This window comes from Tachysurus vachellii, chromosome 9 (genome assembly GCF_030014155.1).
Source record: "Tachysurus vachellii isolate PV-2020 chromosome 9, HZAU_Pvac_v1, whole genome shotgun sequence".
In the NCBI taxonomy this organism is placed as follows: domain Eukaryota; kingdom Metazoa; phylum Chordata; class Actinopteri; order Siluriformes; family Bagridae; genus Tachysurus; species Tachysurus vachellii.
Genome location: NC_083468.1, coordinates 4,728,369 through 4,743,149, shown reverse-complemented (window position 1 = coordinate 4,743,149; position 14,781 = coordinate 4,728,369). Strand labels below are relative to the sequence as shown.

At 39.1% G+C, this 14,781-nt stretch overlaps 1 protein-coding gene across 2 annotated transcripts in view; it reads right to left on the bottom strand.

The window, feature by feature from the left end:
- Positions 1 to 14,781, bottom strand: part of cd276 (CD276 molecule) — a 109,082-nt gene that overhangs the window by 21,300 nt on the left and 73,001 nt on the right. Inside the window, exons 6-7 of one of the 2 annotated variants that reach the window (XM_060877434.1) lie at positions 9,609 to 9,662; positions 419 to 456 (exon numbers count right to left, since the gene is read on the bottom strand). In XM_060877434.1, coding sequence (XP_060733417.1) covers positions 434 to 456; positions 9,609 to 9,662 — 77 coding nt within the window. In that variant the 3' untranslated portion in view covers positions 419 to 433. The remainder of the gene's footprint in view (positions 1 to 418; positions 457 to 9,608; positions 9,663 to 14,781) is intronic. The other variant, XM_060877436.1, reaches the window with a different exon arrangement.

Genomic DNA, 14,781 nt, shown 5'->3' with positions numbered 1-14,781 from the left:
ACACACACTCATTCACTCACGCGCTATGGACAATTTTCCAGAGATGCCAATCAACCTACCATGCATGTCTTTGGACCGGGGGAGGAAACCGGAGTACCCGGAGGAAACCCCCGAGGCACGGGGAGAACATGCAAACTCCACACACACAAGGCGGAGGCGGGAATCGAACCCTGACCCTGGAGGTGTGAGGCGAACGTGCTAACCACTAAGCCACCGTGCCCCCTAAAGCAAATATTGAGGAACCAAATAGTGAAGAAACCAGATATACCCCAGATATGTACTGTAATCCTATCTAAAACTATCAAATGAGTACGATTGTGTATTATATGCAATAAATATGTGACGTTTGGACTTTAATGCAGATTATAATGTATAGAGTTGAGCTGTTATGGGAAGTAAAGTGCAAAAAAAGACTCACCTGTGCTCGTTGCCTTTAGCTCTTTAGAGGTGTTGCAGCTGGAAAAGAGAGCAAGTGAAAAACTTCAGCGTCAGCCATCAGGGGACACACACAAACACACACACACACACAGACAAGGTTATCAACACAAGGTCAAGAGGCATGCTGGGTTTGGGATGCCGTACTGAACTTTCTCTAGTCCAAACACCAAAGTGCAATAGATATAGAAAGGCTGTAATAAGTAGAGAATGGAGTGCTGTTCTGCTCTCTTGCACACACACACACACACACACACACACACACACTCACTCAGTTACATTCAGCTATGCTCTCAAGACTTCTATTAATAGTTTGAAAACTAAGTAATCAGAACTTATTATAATTGTGTCCCAGTACACATCTCGCTAATCGTGCACTCAGTAGTCATGAGATTATCTCCTCTACACTTTTGTTGGTATTTCTGAACAATTCTAATAATGAAATAATTATCAGAGCTGCAAATTTCATATTACTTTTCATAAAATTTGGTGACGTGCGACAAGATCAGCATCTTCTGATTTCTATCCATGGAGCTGTTATAAAAAAAACTGAAGCGTCCTTAACACTTCTATTCATTTCAATCAGATTTGATCACTGGCAAATTTTCCCAAGAGGAAGTACTCCAGTTCATAGGAGATTGCTTCCTGGGGAACTGATTTAAGTAGCCAATGTGATGTCACTCACACTAAAAAAGATGTGCTTGAAGTGCCATTAAACTAAAAAGCCTTAACATTGGGAGAGGACAAATCCATGGCCCTGCTGTCTTGATAGGAAGGAAGTGGTTGATTTACAAGCCTATGAGAAAGATTTCACCATCTCTGCTTAGATGCCAACATGAGACAGGAGAAAACAAGGTAGTAGATAAAAATTGGCAGCTAATTATTTAAGAGAAATTGGACAAAATCCACTAAAATGACGGATAAAAATAAATTCAACACTGTGTTGTAAGAATTCTGATTGATCGTCTAGTGATCAAGTATAAACTGAAATATCATGAAATGGCAGAAATTACACAAACGTTTGAACAACAATGGGTTTTAAACGCCTTTTGTGCCAACACAAAAACAACTGATCACTAAAAACATTTTTTTTAATGTAACAAAGTTATATTTGTCTGATATATCATTCATTCATTCATTTTCTACCGCTTATCCGAACTACCTCGGGTCACGGGGAGCCTGTGCCTATCTCAGGCGTCATCGGGCATCAAGGCAGGATACACCCTGGACGGAGTGCCAACCCATCACAGGGCACACACACACACTCTCATTCACTCACGCAATCACACACTACGGACAATTTTCCAGAGATGCCAATCAACCTACCATGCATGTCTTTGGACCGGGGGAGGAAACCGGAGTACCCGGAGGAAACCCCCGAGGCACGGGGAGAACATGCAAACTCCACACACACAAGGCGGAGGCGGGAATCGAAGCCCCAACCCTGGAGGTGTGAGGCGAACGTGCTAACCACTAAGCCACCGTGCCCCCCGTATCTGATATATACTATACTTAAGTATCAAAAGTCATTTTCTGATATTTAATGTACTTAAGTATTTGAAGTAAAAGTAAAAAGTAAAATTTCAGTGATTTTCGGTAGGCATAAGAGCAGGGGCGGTTCTAGGGTTTCATCTTTAGGGGGGTTTTAGCCCTCAGTGAGAATTTAAAACAAGAAGAGTTTTATATTATATATTATATGACTACATAGTAAGCCAAAAGTTATGGTATTATTAAATGGCAAAAGTGGACACCAAAATTTTACGCATGATGTAATGATGCCAGTCTTTAATCAGATCAGTTCATGTATGTGTGCATTCTCTACAAACAGTGTGTCCAATGAATGCAGTCATTAATAAAAAATATTCACAAGACAAAGACCAGATCAATAAATGTTATTTTTATTTAGTATTGAATGGATTGTTTGCATTAATATTTTGTTTGTGCTATAAACTCAGGTAATAACTTTTCATTCACTTTTCAGGTAATAGACATTTCACTGCTTTTGGTTGCCGTCTTTGCGGCTTTCCGCCGATTAACGTTATAGATAAACGCCTCCAGCTCTGACTGCGCGTGCACGCTGCGCGTCCCTGTGCTTCTCCATAGAGCGTGCGGACGTGCGTAATGCAATGTAGGAGCAGTGATTCGCCAAACCTCCCTTATTGCAGTCGCACACATTTCTCCTGATTTTATTTTGTAGTAACGAGTAACGAAGATGCTTAGTGGAAATATAGCGGAGTAAAAGTATACAGTTTAACTAGGAAATGTAGTGAAGTAAAAGTGAAAGTTGACATAAATTGTCACTAATAAACACTAATAAATAGCGAAGTAAAGTACAGATACGTGACATTTCTACTTAAGTACGGTAACGAAGTATTTGTACTCTGTTACATTACAACACTGCAAACACATTGACATAAATGTATCTAACAATGTCACTTTTATATGATATGTACTACGGCCGTTTTTAATTAGAGGACGGAGACGAAGTAGCAGCTCAGTGGTTGGAGTAGTGCTTGGAAGGGAACTGTTAAGCTGCATAAATGAGATAAATGTAAGTTGATCTGGATAAAGGTGTCTGCCAAAATGTCATAAATGTAATCAAGATGTAACTAATACAAACCGTTAGCTTAAACGGATGCTAAGCTCTATCCAGAACAAGGAACATAACACGATGATTGTAGAAACGCTGAGCAACACATTTAGCTTCATACTTTGGAGTTAGTTGTTATTTTTAGCCTGGGTAACTGGACATCCAGGTTAGCATGGCTAATAATGGTGTGTTTTAAGTGAGAATACTGATTCAAGGATGTATAGGTTTGAACTTTGCTTGTTATGTTTTGCTTTTCTAAATGTTAAAACTTTCCTGAAAAGTAAATATATTGTAATTTATTGTCAATATACAGTATAAACAGTATTAATACATTGTTTGGAGTCTGAGATATATACATATATATATATATATATATATATTCTTCTATATATAATTATATAATTATATATTTCTATATAATTCTTTCAAGACAATCAGACATTAGAGTGTACATTTTGTAGATTTATTTAAGTGGCTGATGTTGCATGTATTTATTGATCTCATCGCTCTGCACTTTTCTACCCATTTAACCTCTTGGCTGAGGCTGAGGCAAAGAGGTTAACAGTTTATTTAATCACCATGAATGCTGAGAGAGAGAGAGAGAGAGAGAGAGAGAGAGAGAGAGAGATTGGAACCCAGTGTAGTGTGTTCCAAGTTGAAAAAGCAGATCGAGGTGTATGAGGTGTGTCAGAGCTCCCAATAGGCTTTTAGCCGTGAGTTACAATAGCACGGATGACACATTGTTCCCAAGTGTGTGTGTTTGTGTGTGTGTGTGTGTGTGGGTGTGTGTGTTTGAGAGAAAGATATAAAGGCAAAGAATGCAAGACAGAGAGACAGAAGTTAGAATAAGGGACAAAGTGAGACTGATGAAGAGATGAACAGGACAGACAGGGAGTAAACTTCTGAGCAGATGTGTGTAGTGAAAATGATTGACAGGGGGCTTTTTTATGAGGTCCCTGCTAAGGAGTGTCATGGTATTCGTAACAGCACCTGGAATATGTCTAACAGATGTATTGAAATATCCAACAAAATTTTGATCCAAGGGATTTTTGTGCATAAATTATTTTATATATATAGACATATTCCAGGTGCTGTTACGAATACCATGACACTCCTTAGCAGGGACCTCATAAAAAAGCCCACAAAAAACACACATCTGATATATATATATCAGAGAGAGAGAGAGAAAGAGAGAGAAAGAGAGAGAGAGAGAGGTGTAATTTGCTGATTTATTATTTATTGGTTATTTTGACTCAATACATGCTATGATTTAAATGTAGGTGTTTAATTATGGCTTGTACCACAGCGTGGTTAAATGCTTGAATCTGATTGGTCAGAAGAGGTGCATTATATCCATATAACAGCACCAGAAGTTTAATACCTGCGCTAATAATAACGGTTGGGTATTTTCAGTGTGTTCATTATCATGAGTTATGGTTAAGTAGCTGCTCAATCACAGGGACCTGTACGTGGGACACCACATAATCTAAAACTAATAATAGTAAGACAGACTAAAAACAAGACTAAGTAATTCTTATAAAGCTGTGCATTATTTTCATATAACAGCATGGTGTGTCGTGTGTTATTCCATGTACATCAAACTTTTATCCATTTATAGTTTATTGTCCATTTAGTATTTTGTATTACTCCAATAACAAGCAAGTACCTATTATGTTATAGCAAATATGAGCAGTTTCCTGAATTTACCCTCTCTTTTTTTCTCCCTCTCTTGTCATATTACCCCTACAAAAAAAAAAAAAAGCTGACACTGCAGATTCAAAAAACTGAAAACATTCAACAAATCTATTTACAGTGCGTTTATATTGAAAAAATGACCAGAGCTTTACTATATTTACTATATTTCCCAAACAATTACATATATTCACAAGGTAATTAGCTTCAGTTACTGTTTCCACAAAATCGATTAACTGTGTATGTTAATTTGTTTTCTTTTATTTTAATATTTCGTGACAGTCACATTTGCTGGCAAGGAGTCATCGCTAATAAATATTGTGCTTCCTGACACTACGATCAAGACTCTATGATCAAAAAAATGTATTACTATTTTCAATTATTTACAGCACCAAAAATTCCAAATAACAGACATAAATAATATTATGATTCCTCTGTGGATTTGTCTTTACAGATTCTTCTTAGATTCAATTGTTTGTAGAGATAAAAATAAAGAATATCAAGAAGAAGAAGAAGAAGAAGAAGAAGAAGAAGAAGAAGAGTAAAAGAGTGTGTACGCAGCAGCAGCTCTTTTCATTCAGTTATTTAGACTATTATTGGAGCAATGGAAAGGTCAGATACATGTGGAGTGTGTGTGGGTTCGCGGTCCTCGTGCTTTGACCTATGAGTCAGATGGCCAGCGACAATCGCCTGCTGAGATTGTTTGATTTTTTTTTTTTTTTCTTCCACATTGTTTTCTTCTGAAGCATTTGCGTGTTAGAATTAAAGCCCACAATGAGTGAAAAGCATGTGGTGGATTTATGGTTTGTGCTTTTTTTAAAAAAAAAAAATGATTTTAAACAAACAAAGGAAGAAAATATTTTATTAATTAATAAAAAGAACAACAAATAAGAATAAAAATACTAAACAAAATGTAAAAAAGTATATATATATATATATATATATATATATATATATATATATATATATATATATATATATATATATATATGTGTGTGTGTTAATTAAATGGCATAATAGCGTCTACAGTAAAATTTCCACTAGGTGGCAGCACTTCAAGGTCTTGATTTTCTTTCTCATCTGGACCCTATGAATGTGACCATCACACTGGAGCTCAGAACACTATTATCTGTCAACACACACACACACACACACACACAAGGGTCCAACCCACTCTTCACTGTATTCACTGTTAGAAGTAACCTTAACTTGAGTGGGACCTTTTCAGTGGGAGTGTGATAGCGAGGATGATAAGCCACGACACTTAGCACTTTAACACCACTGTGATAAAAGACATCCGTTCTTAATACACCCAGGACAAAGACTCTACAGGACAAAGACACGTGACTCGCAGCAGAAAAAGAGACTTAAGACTTGCGTGGCCATCTTCTTACTTAACAGGAGTTAGCCAGTGTGTCAGTGAAGAGAAATTACTGCATGCTGAGCATTTTATAGGAGGTCAAATGCCTCGATCCTTATCCTAAGGCAGGGTTTAGAGATTTTGGGGGGTAGAATAGAACAGAAGCATTTATTTTTGTCACATACATTACAGCACAGTGAAATTCTTTCTTCACATATGCACTTTGAAGGCTGGGGTCAGAGCACAGGGTCAGCCATAATACAGCACCCCTGTAGCACAGAGAGTTAAGGGCCTTGCTCAAGGGCCCAACAGTGGCAGCTTGAGCCCTGATCCTCAGATCAACAACTCAGAGCCTTAAACACTTGAGCCACCATTGTCCCAGGTAATGATTAGGAATAAGTATAATATAAATTTCTTTTAGGAAGACAAAATTAATTTTTGCTGGACTGGCATTGACTGGTGATCATTTTAGACATATTGCATATCACTCTTCTTTCTTTGGAAGAACCAAAAAAACCACGAAGGTCCATGTTTATCCTCACTTCATAGCTCTTACGCCAAAATGTCAAAAATGACAAAAAAAAATCATACGAGTTTCACTTCATACTTCCTGTTTGAAGGCAGCGTTATTGCAATGGACCAGGATGTCTGCAGCATATTAAACAAATTAAGTACTATCCTTACACAACCCCTGACTGTGATTAGTGCTTGTATTTCAGAAACTGTCATGTAGCCTTCAAATTGTCAAAAAAAAAAAAAAGTCTGTTTTGAACATCAGGATGTAACACTACGTCGTGCTCGTTTGTGTATAACATTTCAAACCTGCTAAACAGTGACAAACACAGTATGTGCCCCAAAATAACATGCAGGCATGAAATTGCTAACATTTTCCCACCATGTTGGGGCTCTGATGTCATGTAGTGACTGTCACTTTAAATCCTATCTATGTACAAGCAGATGAATACAGGGCTGTCAAGTGTCACGCATTGAGAGTGACAGTCACGCATTTGGGTCTTTTTTCACGCTCTCCCGCCACACATCGTATTTATCACGCAGAAAAACTTTTTGACTATTTATCATATATTTAATATGCCGCAGCGCCCAAAACGTATCTGTCCGCATCGCTGTCTCTATGGAACCGGGCAGGAATCAAGCGCGTCTCCCCTGGAGCTCTTAGTCGAGCCTGACACTTATCAGCCAATCAAAAATAGAGGCTACACAATAGCCAATCAGAAAATAGCACTATTGTATATGGGTAAGATTTAACGCAACAACCAATGAAAAAAATCAAACATATTCATTAGAGAGGGTATTTTCAATGTTCAGTTTGAACCAAACCTCAACACGAAACAGCTTGTCTCTGGACGGGACATTGTCCTCAATCATGTCCCTAAAATTGTCTGGGATTGAGCCGAACTGTTTTAAATGGGAGCAACGTTAAAAATGATAAAGGAGTCCAAAAAGGCAATAAACACTTACAATAAACAACACAAGTCATAATCTCTCTCTCTCTCTCTCTCTCTCTCACTCTCTCTCACTCTCTCGCACTCTCTCTCTCTCTCTCACACACACACGCACACAAATTAATAAATGGAAATTAAACAAATACTTTGTATTTGGTTAAATTGCAGTCAGTGATCCTTACCAAACACAACAACTCCCTCATTATTGTGTTTTTTTTTTTCACGCTTGCCTGTCTTCAAAACTTGAGAGCCCTGTGAATATGTGAATGACTACAGTCTCAAGGGTACGGAATTTAAGATGGTACCATTTTAAGAGCTTTTTAGGAAAATGTCATACAAGGAGGTAGAGTTTATTACTGTATATTTCTGCTAAGTATAGAGTAAGCAGGGAGCGGAGGCGTCTTAAGAGCGTGTACAACCACGGATTCATCCAGCCGTATGCCTCCAGACAAGCATCTGGAGGGTTGTTTCGTGCCATCAGCCCTCAGATTCCAAAGTGTAACACTACTCAGTAGCTCCTAGTGTGTCTCACTAACACACGTTATACAAGACGATTCTATAGGTGTGTATTGTGACATCATAATCTTAAAATATCTCTGCATTATAAATCGGCTTTAGATTAAAATAACCTCCTTAGTTTTGTGTATCAGGGGGCACGTTTGCCTCACACCTCCAGGGTTGGGGGTTCGATTCCCGCCTCCGCCTTGTGTGTGTGGAGTTTGCATGTTCTCCCCGTGCCTCGGGTTTCCTCCGGGTACTCCGGTTTCCTCCCCCGGTCCAAAGACATTCATGGTAGGTTGATTGGCATCTCTGGAAAATTGTCCGTAGTGTGTGATTGTGTGAGTGAATGAGAGTGTGTGTGTGCCCTGCGATGGGTTGGCACTCCGTCCAGGGTGTATCCTGCCTTGATGCCCGATGACGCCTGAGATAGGCACAGGCTCCCCTGACCCGAGGTAGTTCAGATAAGCGGTAGAAAATGAGTGAGTGAGTGAGTTTTGTGTATCGACAGAAAGTCAGGCGTTTCCTATTATAACTGTTTTTAATTTCAATATTGTCTCAAAAGCCTGTAAAGCCTGTAAAGTCCCCAAAACAGCAGGAGAGCTTAAATGCCTGTCCTTTCCATTCACAGACCCCATCAGGAGGTGAATAAGATGTTTTCAGACATGAAAATCTACTTGAATGGCCGCGTCAGCCTCAGACTGCAGAATGTTCTAGGCTCTTGACCTCACTGGCCAAACTTGTCATAGCTTAAATATTCATGAGACCTCCATTACCAAGGAGACAGACCGCTGTCTGTACCTCTTTCATTCTCTTTCCCTTGCTTTCTCTCCCTGTCGCTGACCCTTTTTCACCTGTCTGCTTATTAAAATCTCATAGTATTAACTGTGCCACTCACAGTCAGGCTGAATAATTCAGACTAAAGGAGTCAAATTAATATCTTTAATGACATTACTGCCACAGGGGGAGCATGGACAGGATTCTGGCATGGCTTACTCTGGCCTTCGCTCAAAAAGAGGGCTTACTGCATTTGATAATCATGAAAATGTAGGCATAAAAGGAGATGAAGTATCAATCTCTAGTGTTTAAATGCAGTTAAAAGGAAGACAAATGACTCAGACACTGTGGCTGATTTCAGCAAAGCAGCTGAAGCTTTCAGTTTAACGGTAATGACACACAAACTACAAAAGCGCCTGGTTTATGTGTGGGTATAATTTTAAAAATACTTCCCTCAATTTTTAAAACACATCACTGCTTTGTTCTTTTTCTTTCTTTTACGTCTAAGGGGTCATTAAGTGGATGAAGCATGACTCCCAACATGTCTAGCCAAAGCCCAGAATAGCCAAACCTAAAAAGTCCTGATAATGAAACGTGTGCTCTGAATACTTGTGCTCGTGAACCTCAAAATACTAGTGCTTTAAATGTAACCTTTCCCTTAATCATACATGCTATTTAGATTTCTGCCTTTGGCTATTATTGAGTTCTAAGTCAGTCAAATACAAGAAAAACACATAAATGTTGGACTGCATGAGGTTTTTGACATTTAAAGAAGATTTTAAGCTTTACTGACCTGTCTTGTGTTCTTCAAGTTCTTTGGCTTCCTCGAGTTCTTTGGCTTCTTCCTCTGTAAAGAGTAAAAAAGAAAGAAAAGAAAGAAAGAAAGATGATAAAATGTGTAACTTGTAAAAGTGAATTGTAGCTGCAGTGCTGCTACTGTACATATACGCTACAGTATATATTCTCTCACTCACTCACTCATTTTCTACCGCTTATCCGAACTACCTCGGGTCACGGGGAGCCTGTGCCTATCTCAGGCATCATTGGGCATCAAGGCAGGATACACCCTGGACGGAGTGCCAACCCATCACAGGGCACACACACACACACTCTCATTCAGTCACACAATCACACACTACGGACAATTTTCCAGAGATGCCAATCAACCTACCATGCATGTCTTTGGACCGGGGAAGGAAACCGGAGTACCCGGAGGAAACCCCCGAGGCACGGGGAGAACATGCAAACTACACACACAAGGCGGAGGCGGGAATCGAACCCCCAACCCTGGAGGTGCGCGGTGAACGTGCTAACCACTAAGCCACCGTGTCCCCCCTGTATATATTCTCTTCTAGGCTATAAAAATAGAGCTCAAAATCTTTTCATTTCTTTATTAGACTAATTTAAACCTTCAATTAAATTTTATTTGGATAGCACCTTTTTTACAATGGATATTGTCGTGAAAAGAAAAATCAGAATGTAAATAGCAAATAAAATCTTTTTTTTTTTCTTAATCATCAGGCTAAGACAATATACAATATGATTACAATTCATGAGGTAACGAATCAATATTTGATATGAACTAAACATGATATTATACCATATGATGCAATATGATACTATACAATTTAGTAGCCTCAGATCGATGTGTGAAAAACTTTATTCAGAATTTGAAGTAGGTCTAATGGCTAAATGACGAAGACATAATGAAGTACCAAGCCTGGTGTTTTTGTAGTTACATTAACAAACAGATGATGTGAAATAACTGCATTATGGGTAAATCTGTCAGGATCCAGCCCGGACTTTTGGCCATGTGCTTTTGTTTACTGTATGTTCTGTGTCACGTGTCTGCCCCTCCCTTGTCTCTTAATCAACGCCTCTGCACACCTGTTCCTTATGTGTTAATCGTCATGTGTATTTAGCCGTGCCACGTTGCCTATGGCGACGCGGAATCCTTGTTATTTGCCACGTCCTTTGTCACGTCGTTGTCATGTCTTTTGTCTCTTGTGTCTCTGTACCTGTTTTGTGTCTTTTAGTTAATAAACCAGTTTATTTTTTAGCTATCCTGCATTTGGGTCTTTTTTTATCCCCACATCGCTGACAAAATCTCAATAATATAATCTTCAATTAAGAGCTACATGCAAGTAACCTGGTTAGAGAGCAGAAGGGATAGAGCCGTGCAATGATTGGGCACTAGTGGCTTAAGCTTAAGGCTCTGGGTTGTTGCTTGGAGGATTGGGGTTTAAGCCAAAACACTGCCACTGTTGGGCCCTTGAGCAAGGCCCTTAGCCCTTACTGCTCCAGGGGTGCTGTATTGTAGCTGACCCTGTGCTCAGACCCCAACTTCCAATGTTGGTATATGTGAAGAAAGAATTTCACTGTGATTTAATGTATATGTGACAAATAAAATACTAAAACAAATAAACAAATAATTTTTAGAAAAATTTTAGAAGTATTAACAAAAAAATCTGGTCAGTAATCACTAAAAAGTAGTTGGAAGTACCAGGATTTTCACCCATGTTAAGTTCTGTAACTTTGGCTCTATACATTGCTCATGAGTTGAAATGTATCCACCATCTATCCCATTCATCATTTTTCTGTACCGTTTATCCTACACAAAGTCACAGGAAACCTGGAACCTATCCTAGAAGACTGGGAATAAGCTGGAGGACAACCTCAATGGGGTGCCAACCCATTACAGGCCCAACTGCACACACATTCACACACTATGGACATTTAGAGATGCCAACAGGACTGTCTTTGGACTGGGGAGGACACCGGTGTACCCAGAGGATATCCCTGAAGCACAGAAAATGCAAACTCAGAGCACACAATAACAGAGATGGGAATTGAACCCTGGAGGTGAGATACCACCCGTAACCCAAAACAAAACCTCAACCCCACATGACAACCCCACATGACACCCCACAATACTAAGTAGGTTAAAAGGTCCGAATCAGTTCGGCTAGTATCATAAAACATAAAAAGTACTCACAATCAGGCTAAAAACAATATTTATGTATCTTTAGATTTAAAAAGTCTACCTAATTAAAAAAAAGTGGAATGTTTCGACAGTCAAGCTTTGGAACGTCAAGCAATGAGCAATGGCCACTGCGGACTAATGCAGGTATGAATGCGAGTTATTGCAGTGCAGTAATTCAGTGCGAGAAACCCTCTACATTCGGCTCTGGATGACTCAAATAAAAACAGCTGTGATGATGTATGGATATATGGAGAGAGGGGATATGAGAACAGAGATTAAAGCCCCTAAAGACAATCGAGTCAAGATTGGTGGTATTTCCCCATCTGTGGGCTGTCACCGCCACATCTGTGTAAGCTAACAGCCCAATCTCAAAAGCTGTTCTTTTCTGTTAGGATCCTCCTCCACATCCCCACATGCCTTATGACAGGCAAGAAAAATGAGCTAGTCGACTATGGACTCTATCTGAGTGGCACTAGCTTCGCTAGGAGCAGAGTCGACTCCAATCTACCCACGATTCCTGGCTGCTGGAAACGAGTAGACAGGCTCAATTAGGACCTCCGCTTCCCTCCACTCTCACCGTCAGTGCATCACTTCAGTTTTTTTTTCCCCACATCACAGCTGCTTCCCATGCTTTTATTCAGTATTTTATATTTTTATATTTTATTCTGTACACCTACAACCAAATAATCCCAAGAATGGGGAATTCCAGAAAGTATATTTTCATAAACATTGCTGAGCTTCAGAATGCTAGGGTTAATTTCCATTAGTTGATCAAATTTCCTTGTTACAAAGACATCAATCATGCTAATAATTTTATCACTAGTTGTTTAGCCGGATCTATAGTGGGATCTTCCAAATATCTGCCCAAATTATAAACACAGATCATTTAATACCTTGGAATTATGAGGGATTTTTTCTGGAAGAAAATGAGTTTGCTATTTACAGGCCTCTTTGAATAAAGGCAAAGTAATACATGTCAGTAGTTTCACATGAAAATTATTACTGCAGGACAAAATAATTTGCCTTTATGGTTCAGCATGTTTAAGGCCTTTACCTAAAGTAATCCAGGTTTAAAATGTCCTTGGCTTAATATGACTTCTAAATCCATCTATTCATGCATATTCTGTACCGCTTATCCAATGCAGGGTTGTTGGAAACCAGGGACTCAGGGCGCGAGACAGCGGAGACCCTGGACGGAGTTCCAACCTGTCACATGGCACAACTGCCCTAACTCTCAATCACACTCTACACATAGATGTGTAACCTAGTCTAGACTTCTGTTTTGTTTAATATTTAGTTTAAAAGCTAGCTGTTTTTGTCTTATGTCTCGTTTCGTTTATACTAGTTTTGTCTTGTGGTGTCTTGTCAAGAAGTCAAGTCAAGAAGTGCTACATAAAACAAAGACAGGGCTAAGGACTTAGTAAGTACTGTAAGTCCTAGCCACATAAAGTGCATCTGTGCAACCTGGTGCAAACAGTGCAGGACAAGACAAACAAGACAGACAAGACAATGCAGAACAAAAGACAGTGCAGACTAAAAGTTACAAGACAATACATAAAAAACAAAAAAGACAATACACAAAAGACAGTAAACAGAAACAGTGCTGACCGACCAGTGTAAATGCTGTATGTTCAACAATATTGCGTGCAGTAATACTAGCATGAATACTAGCATGTTTCTTAGCAGCAGGTCCCTGAGATAATGTATAGGATTTGTGCAAAAACAGCAAATGACTGAAATGTAAGACAGTATGTGCAAAACGACTGAAATATTGTACATTATGTGCAAAACGACGGAAATGATTAGAGTAGTGATTATTAAATAATAATCATTAGTGTCTGCAAAGAGCAAAAAAGTAAAAAAGTGTGCAAAACAGCATGTAAACAGTTTGATGGATGTAAGCAGCATGTAAACAGGTTACTTGTATAGTCTGGTCTACTTGATTATTTTTTGTTGTTGTTGTTCTGCTCCAGCTTGCTTATTTCAGTGAGGGTGACATTAGCCCTATTCGGACGGGATTAGTTTTACGTGGGGACGTGGAGTAATGCAATTTTACCTCAGGAAGTCTTTTTTACCTCAGGAAGTTTGCGCACGTGATAACAGGAAGCAACGTCATACGCACATGACAACAAGGAGGTTACTGTGGTGCGTAAAGCGAGTTACCCCTCCCACTTCTGCTAGTTTTACTGAGATGTCTTGTCCCGTGCGAATTGGCCAATTAATATTACAGACGTCCTGAGGTAAAATTGCATTACTCCACAATCCCACGTAAAACTAATCCCGTCCGAATAGGGCTATTGTCCGTAATGATTACAGAGATGGCACATTCGGACGGGACTAAAATCACAGAGAAGCTCTGGTAATAATTACTTTACCCCCACGTCCCCACGTAAAACTAATCCTGTCCGAATAGGGCTTTAGTCTTGTTTCCTTTAGCTATGTCTTGTTACATTTTAAGGTATCCGTCAGTCTTAAAAAGAGCCCCTGTTTACATGGTTCCTTGTTTTCCTGTTTTGTGAATCTTAAAGACCAAGAATGACAACCTCTCGCTTTCTCTCTCTCTCTCTCTCTCTCTTTCTCTCTCTCTCTGTCTATAGATATATTTTTAAGACCCTAGAGGACTGGAGAGTTATAACTCACTGACCTTTATTTAAAGGTCTCCTGCATCATGAGTACATCTCATTAAAACTACTATTCCATAATGCAAAAACATTCCTCCAGAACAACTATTTTTACATGTCTATATGTATTTATTTTATTTTGGAATCTACCCTTCATCAAATTCTCTCCACCCAACATGTCCAGTTATCTTCTGATTCTACTTTTTGCTCGGAATCTTCTTTTTGCTCTGCTGATTTAGATCATGCTCATCTTGTTCTTGCCTTATCACCGTCACTAATTAGCCTATCCTAATTAGCAGTGCCTTTTCCCCAGTAATATAACTGGGAGTGTTTTAGTAACTGGAAGACTCATGGATAAATAG